Here is a 12,304-nt window from a genome sequence, read left to right as displayed (position 1 = left end):
TTCATGATGCAGTGTGTCACGCTTCATGATGCATGCTATGAACTCAAACCGAGGCACAGAATCATATATCATTGGGAGAAAGAGCAACTGAAGGTATAAGATAATAACAGTCTGTGTAACCGACTATGTAGATGTATCATAACCCTTTAGAATCACTGAGGTGAGATGAAATCTTCATAGCATAACTCTAATTCTGATGCTACCATGACATAAGGGATCTTTCCCTCCACCAAGAGGTTCCATTGTAATGTACCATTGTCAGTATGACAGTATGCCACATTTTAGTTGAGTGGCTTCCATTTGCTCACCAGAGGGCACTCATATTTTTATGGATTTCTGATGCAAAGAAGATTTTTCTCTCTCTCTCTCTCTCTCTCTCTCTCTCTCTCTCTGTGTGTGTGTGTGTGTGTGTGTGTGTGTGTGTGTGTGTGTGTGTGTGTGTGTGAGAGAGAGAGAGAGAGAGAGAGAGAGAGAGAGAGAGAGAGAGACATTGTAGCATCAGACAGAGAACAGACACACATCCAAAGATTTAAACATTTTAATGACTATTATTTCAAACATTTTGTATTACTGGTCAGTTTTTGGTTGAATTTAATTTTTTTCTTCTTACTGTATTTTAGTATGGGGAATTATTTACGTTATGAGAATTATTTTTTCTGATACACTGAAATTAAAGATTTTATTAGTTTTGAAGTTCAGTCATCCTTGATAATTTTTTACATCCATTAGTAACAATGATGCTGAGCATCATAAAGCCACAAGACAACAATAATATTCTCCTTCTCCCTCCTCAATTTTCAGTAGAGTCACTTTTCATGGTCATACTCATCTAGATATTAAGTGTACAACAGTAGACAAACAACAGTTATTTACCACCTTTAATGAGCAGTTGCTCCCTCTTCTTTATAATAGCAGTTCTCCCAAAAAATTTATTATATTTTTTTTCTTTATTTACTACCTGTAATACCATATTTTCATTTTGTGTTCATGACACTTAATTTTACATACTTGGGCATAGCATTAGACAAGTTTACAAGATACACAAAAGAAGATGTGTAAGCAATGGCCGTTAAAGTTAACTAGTAAACAATGATGAAAGCAAAGAACTCACACAAACACACAGAACAATGATAATGGGATAAACCTCTCTTGTCTTTGCATACAAAACTGATTTACATAAATAGGTAGAATGAAAATGTCCTTCAGGATAGCATCTGTGACAAGGCAGCTACCAAGAAACAATAATAAAAGGTTTGCTCCAACACTTCCCCTAAAAGTTTGATTTTAACACCACAAATGTTTGTCTCATCATAACTAGTAAATTGTTGGAATTGTGTGAACAATAAATTTTGTGTGAGGTTGCAGCAAAGTGTAAAAGTCCTTTACTCACTATTACTTATTCAACTGTGTCGACTCTAATAGGTTATGGGCCCAGTGATGCATTTGGAATAAGTATATCCATACTATAGTAGCGAGAAAGTATTGGAAAAGTTGCAAGATTAGATTAGATTAGATTAGATTAATACTAGTTCCATGGATCATGAATACGATATTTCGTAATGATGTGGAACGAGTCGAATTTTCCAATATATGACATAATTAGGTTAATTTAACAACATACTTAAGTTAATATAACAACTTTATTTTTTTGTGTTTTTTTGTTTTTCTTTATTTTTTATTTTTATTTTTTTATTTTTTTTATTTTTTTTTTAATATTTTTGGTTTTTTTTTTTCTTAATTTATATCTAAAAATTCCTCTATGGAGTAGAAGGAGTTGTCATTCAGAAATTCTTTTAATTTCTTCTTAAATACTTGTTGGTTATCTATCAGACTTTTGATACTATTTGGTAAGTGACCAAAGACTTTAGTGCCAGTATAATTCACCCCTTTCTGTGCCAAAGTTAGATTTAATCTTGAATAGTGAAGATCGTCCTTTCTCCTAGTATTGTAGTTATGCACACTGCTATTACTTTTGAATTGGGTTTGGTTGTTAATAACAAATTTCATAAGAGAGTATATATACTGAGAAGCTACTGTGAATATCCCTAGATCCTTAAATAGATGTCTGCAGGATGATCTTGGGTGGACTCCAGCTATTATTCTGATTACACGCTTTTGTGCAATAAATACTTTATTCCTCAGTGATGAATTACCCCAAAATATGATGCCATATGAAAGCAATGAGTGAAAATAGGCGTAGTAAGCTAATTTACTAAGATGTTTATCACCAAAATTTGCAATGACCCTTATTGCATAAGTAGCTGAACTCAAACGTTTCAGCAGATCATCAATGTGTTTCTTCCAATTTAATCTCTCATCAATGGACATACCTAAAAATTTGGAATATTCTACCTTAGCTATATGCTTCTGATTAAGGTCTATATTTATTAATGGCATCATACCATTCACTGTACGGAACTGTATGTACTGTGTCTTATCAAAATTCAGTGAGAGTCCGTTTACAAGGAACCACTTAGTAATTTTCTGAAAGACAGTATTGACAATTTCATCAGTTAATTCTTGTTTCTCAGGTGTGATTACTATACTTGTATCATCAGCAAAGAGAACTAACTTTGCCTCTTCATGAATATAGAATGGCAAGTCATTAATATATAATAAGAACAACAAAGGACCCAAGACTGACCCTTGTGGAACCCCATTCTTGATAGTTCCCCAGTTTGAGGAATGTGCTGATCTTTGCATGTTACGAGAACTACTTATTTCAACTTTCTGCACTCTTCCAGTTAGGTACGAATTAAACCATTTGTGCACTGTCCCACTCATGCCACAATACTTGAGCTTGTCTAGCAGAATTTCATGATTTACACAATCAAAAGCCTTTGAGAGATCACAAAAAATCCCAATGGGTGGTGTTCGGTTATTCAGATCATTCAAAATTTGACTGGTGAAAGCATATATGGCATTTTCTGTTGAAAAACCTTTCTGGAAACCAAACTGACATTTTGTTAGTACTTCATTTTTACAGATATGTGAAGCTACTCTCGAATACATTACTTTCTCAAAAATTTTGGATAAAGCTGTTAGAAGGGAGATTGGACGGTAATTGTTGACATCAGATCTATCCCCCTTTTTATGCAAAGGTATAACAATAGCATATTTCAGTCTATCAGGGAAAATGCCCTGTTCCAGAGAGCTATTACACAGGTGGCTGAGAATCTTACTTATCTGTTGAGAACAAGCTTTTAGTATTTTGCTGGAAATGCCATCAATTCCATGTGAGTTTTTGCTTTTAAGTAAGTTTATTATTTTCCTAATTTCAGAGGGAGAAGTGGGTGAGATTTCAATTGTATCAAATTGCATAGGTATGGCCTCTTCCATTAACAGCCTAGCATCTGCTAATGAACACCTGGATCCTACTATATCCACAACATTTAGAAAATGATTATTAAAAATATTTTCAACTTCTGACTTTTTGTTCGTAAAGTTTTCATTCAATTTGATGGTAATACTGTCTTCCTCTGCTCTTGGTTGACCTGTTTCTCTTTTAATAATATTCCAAAGTAGTGCACTTGTGTGAAGTACAAGTTATCTTTACAATATGTATGAAACTATTTTGTATTATTCTTTGGTGTTATTCTTTATGTTAAGAAAGATCAAAGTTATCATTAAAATGAGCATGGCACAAATTCTGCAGATTGAAAGACTTTTGGGTTGCAAAAAGTACGCAACATGGAAATTTGCAGTAGAAGTGTATTTATGTTCGGATGACCTATGGGACAATGAAGTCCACAGATCAGTATTATTCAAGTAAGGATAGAAAAGCAAAATCAAAGTTGATGTTACTGGTAGACTTGGTGAATTATCTTCACGTTGAAAAAGCTGTGACAGCAAAAGAAGTGTGAGACAAATTACAAAAGTGCATCTGAGGATGGAGGTCTTACTAGGAAAGTAGGATTGTTATGTAAGTTAATTACCACTCAGCTGGACAAATGCAAGGGTGTAGATAAATATATCGTCAAAAGAATAGCCATGTCAAACTGACTGAGAAACATTGGGTTTGAGATCGCTAACGAATGGATAGGGATACTACTGTTGGCAGGACTGCCTGGAAGGCATGTGCTTCTGATTATGGGGCTGGAAAGCTCAGGTATACTGATGATGGGAAACAGTGTTAAAGTGAAAATCCTACAAGTTGTAAAGAGTACTTCAAGCTGTCATGTATTGGAGAAGGAAACTGCATCTGCTCTTTGTTCAAAAAACAAAAGGAAGAGATCAGTGAGGTGCTATAGATGTCAGAAGAAGGCGCATATTGCATCTCAGTGTACAGAAAAAGTAAACTCAAAGTCAGACATACAGCAAAAGAGGTATGTTTCTGATAGCCCAGAGAGAGGGACCAATAATAAAGATAAGGCACTCTTATGTTTTAATTCTTTTGGAAATGTGGTTAGTTGTCATCTGGAATGGATTTTAGACTCAGGTGCATCTGTGCATATTGTTAAAGACAAATCTCTTCTTTATGTTGTTAAAGATGAGAATCATGTGGGAATATCTACTGTTGATGGCAGCAAGCTCCAATGTCATGTGGCTGGGAAACTAAACCTATATGTAAATGTAAATGGTGAACTCAATATGGTTATGGAACATGATGTTCGTTATGTAAAAATGTTGCCACTAACCTACTGTCTGTAGGGGAAATTGTCAAGAAGGGAAATACAGTTACTTTTGACATGCATGGAGCAAGAGTAAACAATGAAAATTGTGAAGTTATAACTACAGCAAGTAATGAAAGTGGTATTTTTAAGTTGAGTACCATTGACAGTAAACATAGAAATGTTAGTTATTCAGCATACTCAGCGGAAGGTTTTTTATGGCACTGCAGACTTGGACACCTAAATAGAAAGAGTATGTCTTTAATAAGGGATATGGTAAAGGGAATACAGAATTATCCAAGGACCCTTGTGAGATATGCATGAAAGGTAAACAAGTGAGGCTACCTTTTAAGACTAGTAAAAGTAAATCTGCAGAGGTGTTACAGATGTGTGGGACCTGATGGAGTGTGAATCCATAGACGGGAGTTATTATTTCCTTACACTTATTGATGATTATTCACAATATACCCATATTTATTTTCTTAGTTCCAAATACCAAGCGAGTGACACTTTTGAGGAATATTGTAAGATGGTCAAAAGGTGGATGGGAAAGAAGATTAAGATCATTAGGTCTGATAACAGAAGAGAATATATTGACCATAAATTGAAGACACTTTTGGCAAATGTGGGAACCAGGCATCAAACTACCATAAGGTTCAGCCCATCTCAAAATGGGGTTGCTGAGAGGGCTAATAGGACCATTGTTGAAAAAGCAAGGAGCATGATAACTGATGCTGGATTATCAAAAGATTTTTGGGCAGATGTGGTATCAATGGCCTTATATTTGAACAATATATCACCTACAAAAGCATTAAGATATAGAACCCCCATGCGATATGGGTAGAAAGGAAATCTGTCCTAAGCAATATAAGGGTTTTTGGGTGTGATGCAATGATGCACATTCCAATACAGCTGAGAGGAAAATGGGAGCCAAAAGCTAAAAAGTATATTTTTCTAGGCTATTGTGAGAATTTAAAGGGCTACCATTTAATGGCAGAGATGTTACAAGCAGAGATGCAGTATTCTTTGAAAATGGAAAGGACTCTGAAGAGAGCCAGGCTACTAAGTTAACTGCACCTAGCTTCAAGAGTGAAACCTTATGTGAAGAAAGGGAAAGTAAAGAACAGGGAGAGGACAGTCAAAGGCAAATGGAGACTATTTATGATGACAATGAGTTCGAGGACAAACCAAATGAAGAAAACAATGTAAGGTGTTCTTCTCACATACCAAAACCAAAAAAATATCTGGATTTTGAGATGTACGCAACCCAGTCTTTTAATGGTGAGCCAGCAATGGCAGAAGAAGCAATGAGCGGCCTGAACTCTCAAGAATGGAAAGAAGCAATGAAGAGGGAATTGGAATCTTTATCTCAGAATGAAACCTTTGAATGGGTAAATACGCCAGCAGATAAGAAACCATTACAGACAAGATGGGTATTCACTTTGAAGAGCCTCAAAAATTCATCACCAAGATATAAAGCACGACATGTAATAAAAGGATATTTGCAAAAACAAGGGGTAGATTACAAAGAAATTTTTTCACCTGTGGTCAAGTATGCATCATTGAGATATCTTTTAGCCTTGGCACCAAAATGAAATTTAACCATTCATCATATGGATGTAAGAACAGCATATTTAAATGGGAAGTTGGAGGAGGAGATATATGTCATTCCAACAAGAGAAGTCGTGAAAACCAGATTGGAAAGGGAAAAGATTTGGCATTTGCAAAAAAAGTATTTATGGACTTAAACAGAGTGGACATTGCTAGAATTGATGTCTACATAAAACTCTAATAAATATGAATATGAAGTAATCTAAGGCAGATCCCAGTATATACAATACAAGGGAAAGAGAATGGCAATATGGGTGAATGACTTATTTATCCTGACTGAAAATGAAAGCCAAATGAGAATTTTTAAGAAACAGCTGCAAACCAAGTTTAAGGTGCATGATTTGGGAGAAGTTAAACATTATTTAGGTATGCATATCACTAAGGATGAAGGGAGATAAGAACTGAGCATAAATCAATCATCATAAACAGAATTTTTTTTAAAACAAATTTGGCATGAGTGATTGTAAACCCATAACTACTCCATTGGAAGTAGCAGTGAAGTTACATATAAATGATACAGATGTGGAATGTGATAAGAATGTTCTATATTTAGAAGCAGTAGGGAATCTGTTATATTTGTTTCAAACGTCACGACCTGACATTGCTTTTGGAACAAATGCAGTGAGCATATTGCAGAGACCCAAATGTAAAAGCACTGGAAAGGTGTAAAAAGAATATTCCGATATCTAAGAGCAACTTCTAACCTCAAATTAAGATACCACAGATAAGGTAGTGCAAAACTAGAAGGCTACAGTGATGCAGACTAGGGGAGCGAATTAGGAGATAGACACTCCCCTACTCACTGCTGCTTTAAATTAACGGGGGGCCTCATTCCTGGTCCTGTCAAAAGAAAAAAACTGTTGTATTGCACACCATAGAGGCCCAAGTATATGTTGCTATCCTACACCACACAGGAAACATTGTGGCACATTAATATGTGAAATAGAAACCAATTCAATCATGGAACCTATAACAATCTTCTGTGACAATAAAGGAGCCATTAACCTAGCTAAAAATGATGTAACTAGTGCTAGGACAAAACATATTGATATTAGGTACCATTTTGTTCAGGGCGACATAGAGCAACAGAACATCACTGTGGACTACCTGCTCACAGGAGACATGTTTGCTGACCCCCTGACAAAACCCTTGGACAAAGAGAAATTTGAAAAGATTGTGGGGCTATTTGGTTTATCTCGTGAAGGCAAACCACAAAATATATGTTCAAAGGGGGTTGTTGGAATTATGTAAACAATGTATTTCATGTGAGATGGTGGCAAAGTGCATCATGCGAAATATAATAGACCTCTCTGGTACTATTATACACTCTGAGTTTTATGTGTGTAATATAATGTTCCTCGGTTGTTGTGTTTGATGTATTTTACCTGGAAGTGCAAATATAGATACTGCCACTAAATGTCTTTCACTCACAATTACTTATTCAACTATGTCGACTCTAATACGAATAATGCAAATGTTCTCAAGTTGCACCTTAAGTGGTTTTGTGAAAGTGCCTGCCCTGTGGTACATGTGCAATGTACAGTCTATCTTCATGAATTAGTGTATTTCTAATACAGTATACAGATATAATTTCTATGATGTCTCTCTTACATTTATGTATACCTTGACTCATTCCACATCCCTGAAGGTTTATCTTCCAGGGTGAGATCTGCAAACATGATGAGTGATTGAAAGACCTTGTACTAAGTGGAAATGCACACCAATATACCTTGGGCATGTATGAAATTCACAATGCCTCACCAACTAGATTTCATTTGGATTGTCCACTGATAATCCAGGGGCTTTTGGTAGTGTAATTTCAGAAGAGAGATAAGCCAACAATATGACTTATTCTGCAACTTCACTGACAACTACAAACTCAGCTTCAGCTGTTGAAAGGGACACACAGGCTGGTCACTTACTGGCCTAGCATACTACCCCACTGTTATACTTGAAGAGAGGTCCACTTAGAGAAAATGCTTCAAGTGCTCCTGACAGTTCATCAGTTCTCTAGCTAAGTCCCATAGACAATTTCCCTTTGACATTTTTTAAATAAGTTTAACCATTGACCAGTGACAATTTTCTGACTTCTCCAGAAACTGTCACATAGCATACAAAACGAAACTGTTTGGATGTCTTGCCACTGTCAAATACATCAAGCATCCCACTGCTTCTCCATAAGGAGTTTGACTGTTCATACATATGAACACTTTGACATACAGATATATCTTAGTTGGAGTTCCCACAGCGTTTGCTTCTGCATTATTAAATCAGTATAAGCTGCTTGACTGATAAAAACTGAACTATTGTTGTGACCTTTGGTCAATATACTCACAACACATCCAACAGCTTCCACTATAATCTTGAATGCATTCTACATATTCTCAGAAAGCCATTGATGATACTTTGCTTGTATCCAGCAACAAGTCCATCGTAAACATATTAAACAACTAAAGCTTATCAGCATCTTGGAAGATTATTTTGAACCATAAAGACTTTTAAAGAGTTTGCATGGCCTGTTGGTGCCATGACAAAGTCCTTATGGCTGTTTTATGTACAGGCATATTTCTTCCTTCAGTAGGCAGTTTAGAAATGCTGACTTCACATTAAATTGTGCTAGCTCCAAACCTCCATTAGCAGTAATACTTAACACTACTACAACTGTGTCATAATGAGCACTGGACTGATTGTTTCATATTAGCCAGTACCTTGACATTGACTGTTATGCCAAACTAGTAGACAGGCTTTATGTTGATAAATTTTCCCATTAGCATCTCATTTGACATGGGAAATCAACATTTAGCTTTTGTTGCCACCAGTGTACACAATGAATTCTGATATAAGCTTCTCTGTTGTTGTTACTTTTTCTAAGAAGTTACAACAGCATTATGTTTATTGATCATCTGGCCACATTCACCGGTAAATATCAGTAATGTTTCCAGGAATTTAACCATAAAAGATGAATCAGCTGGTTTAATGTTCAACTGTTGCAAGCACAAAAGTAAGCATTTGATTTTGACTATGTGACTCACTATATCTTCAGCTTGCCCTAGAGCAAGGGGGATGGTGTTAACTCACCCTTGCCTCGCTCTCAGTGAAAGGAAAAAATATTGTGTAGATAGGTATGTTTCTTTCAAGAAAATGGTTTGAATGTCAGTATCATTTAGTTTCTTAAAAAGCTTTTTTTCAGAAATGTAACACTTTTATGGCTACTTACAAGCTGCTATTCATCTTCTAAAACATCAAAAATACACCATACCACCATGGCTATATCTCCATCCCCCACCCCCGCCCTTCACTCTACAAACTATTGTATGGGTGTACTTGTATACAATAGTTTTCACTTCAGTACACCTTATAAGTACATTCTACAATGCAGAATGAATATTCTTTTATTAGGATATTGTAAGATTTTGTATGTGTCTTAGAGGATGCTTGGGCTACATTTGTTTTATCTGTCTATTTCAGATTAACATCAACCCTACAAATTATTTTGAAAATGCTATCAATTTGGTTCTGTTGAACAAGAAGCATTCATACTCTATGTATCTGAAAAATCCTCTCTTACCTCAATATGTGTAAGTATACATGCATTTATATTCTCATATAACCTGTGGTAATTGCATAATAATTAGTCTGGTTTTTCTGGTGCTTTTATATGTTTACAAAAGCAAGTTTTATTGATATCTTATTTAAAAGTAGCTGTGAATGAAAGATATTAGTTGCCTGTATCTAGTTTTCACCAAATACAGATACTATCATCAGGTAAGTCTAGGAAAAGCACCTGTGCAAATTACAACTCTCCCACTGATATTTTATCTGAATATCTTCCATACCTATTCAAAGTGAGCCTAGTGATTGTCTTCTATGCCTCTATGAGGATGGCCAGAAGGTGAGCAGCCAAAATATTAGTGGAAGAGTTGGAATTTGAATGCAACTGCAGTGGAATGGGGGCAGATAAGAGATCGGTACCATATTAAGGGCATGAGCCACAGCCAACTGATGCAGCATTTTGCCATACTGGTAGTGTCTTCAATAGTGACCCAGTTCTCCAGCCAATAACCAGCTCTCAGGAAGTTTTGTTGGCACTGAAGCATGCAGTATAACTTGTCTTCCACACTAACAAGCCCCTTTGATTGTGTGTATACTTCCGAGTCAAATGAGTAGATCATCAGCATTGCAGGGCTTTGTATTGGCACCCACAGTGCACCAGTATGTGTGGTTGTTGACACTCCTCTGTCACAGCTATCATTGATTCAGCCATGTTGAGAACCAATGACTGCTGCCTGATAGCCCAGCCATCATGTTGGTTTCCTCTGTCAAAGTCCCCACAAGACTGCCTGCTGGGAGGGGGGGGGGGGGGGGGGGGGGGTCTGAGGTCCTCCCAGCTCCATGATGCTAGGGTCCAACACTGCCATTGCCATGCCCCACAGCCCACGCTCTGCTGCAGAGTGAAAATCTCATTCTGGAAACATCCCCCAGGCTGTGGCTAAGCCATGTCTCCGCAATATCCTTTCTTTCAGGAGTGCTAGTTCTGCAAGGTTCGCAGGAGAGCTTGTGTAAAGTTTGGAAGGTAGGAGATGAGGTACTGGCAGAAGTAAAGCTGTGAGTACTGGGCGTGAGTCATGCTTCGGTAGCTCAGTTGGTAGAGAACTTGCCCATGAAAGGCAAAGGTCCCGAGTTCGAGTCTCGGTCGGGCACACAGTTTTAATCTGCCAGGAAGTTTCATATCAGCGCACACTCCGCAGCAGAGTGAAAATCTCATTCAGGAGTTTAGTAGTCTGATTTAAAGTTTGCATCATATAGGAAGGTGGCCCAATTTTCAGCTATTCTGCACATACCGCTCCATCAGTCATTGGCAGCCAATAAGATTCCCTCTCTTTCTGAGCGGCTAGCCATGATCCACTAGATGCCGAAAATCTCTCTAATGCATGTTGTACTGTTGCAGTACTTCACAATAACCAAATTATTCATTCAACTGTTGGTGTTCTTTTTTCTCATAGCAATATGGCTGTGAATGTGTATCTGTAAATGTTGCAGAGTGATTAAAAAAGTGTCAAGTTACAGCGTTTCACAAATACTTGAGGGGATTGCTTAATGCCCTTATAACTTTTTCAAATGTGAATTTTTAGGTAGGATTTCTTCTGTTGACACTTGAGGTCACAAGAGCAGACTGCAGAATCATGTGGTGTCAGCAAGAGAACTACAAGAGGGAATTGTAAAAGGAAATGTCAGAGTTGTAGGAACATTAGGAAGATTTGGTTTCATGTCATGTGGAAAGCATCGAAATCATAAGAAACCTGTAACACAAATGGATGGTTTTGACAGTGATGTTTCAAAGTGCTCCGTGGAATTGTGAATGCCCATCACAACAAAGTTTTGTTACAATTACACATGGCTTTAAAGATCAGACTTCATCAACGTGAAGAATTTTAAAAGGCATTAGTTTCAAATATGTTATGAAGAGAGCTTTTAGTTCAAAGAAGGACATAGACACAGCGTGAACCACATCCCTTCTAGAGATGCATGATAGAAGAGCAGGAGGTAATTCAACAGAGTATTACCTTGATGAAACATGGGCGAATGAGAATCATTTTGGGAAGACCTACTGGAAAATGAACTATGGTACTGTTGGTTTTAAAGTTCTGATAGGAATAGGTTCCCAGATAATTATTCTGTGTGATGGCTCTACACTTACCATTTATTACTTATTGTGCAGCCTGCCTGCTTTGTTGAGTGATAATGTGTTTGCCTACCATGCAGCAGGTCCAGCTTGGAGATTTTCTCCACTCATAGACTGGGTGTTGTGTTGTGCTCATCAACACCAACATGCAAGTTACCCAATGTGGCGTCACCTGAAATAAGACTTGCAACTCTGTGGCCAAATTTCCCCAGATGGGGCCTCTTGGCCATCAATGCCACAAATCATTTCATTACATTTTTTACTTATTGTGCATGGTCTCCTTCAAAATTCTCCTCCACAATTGATACACTGCTCCCAACACTGTTTTCACTTCTGGAAGCTGTCTTAGTGCGCCTCTTGCTCAATCACACAAAGCACCATCTGCAAATTTTCTTTTATC

The 12,304-nt window shown here is 37.0% G+C and overlaps 1 protein-coding gene across 1 annotated transcript in view; it reads left to right on the top strand.

The window, feature by feature from the left end:
* LOC124616613 overlaps positions 1–12,304 on the top strand; it is a 282,672-nt gene that overhangs the window by 194,871 nt on the left and 75,497 nt on the right. The window contains exon 11 of the mRNA XM_047144936.1: positions 9,690–9,799. Coding sequence (XP_047000892.1) covers positions 9,690–9,799 — 110 coding nt within the window. The remainder of the gene's footprint in view (positions 1–9,689; positions 9,800–12,304) is intronic.

This window comes from Schistocerca americana, chromosome 5, assembly GCF_021461395.2.
Source record: "Schistocerca americana isolate TAMUIC-IGC-003095 chromosome 5, iqSchAmer2.1, whole genome shotgun sequence".
NCBI classification, from domain to species: Eukaryota; Metazoa; Arthropoda; class Insecta; order Orthoptera; family Acrididae; genus Schistocerca; species Schistocerca americana.
The sequence above is the reverse complement of the archived record's forward strand: the minus strand, read 5'-3'. Positions and strand labels throughout refer to the sequence as shown.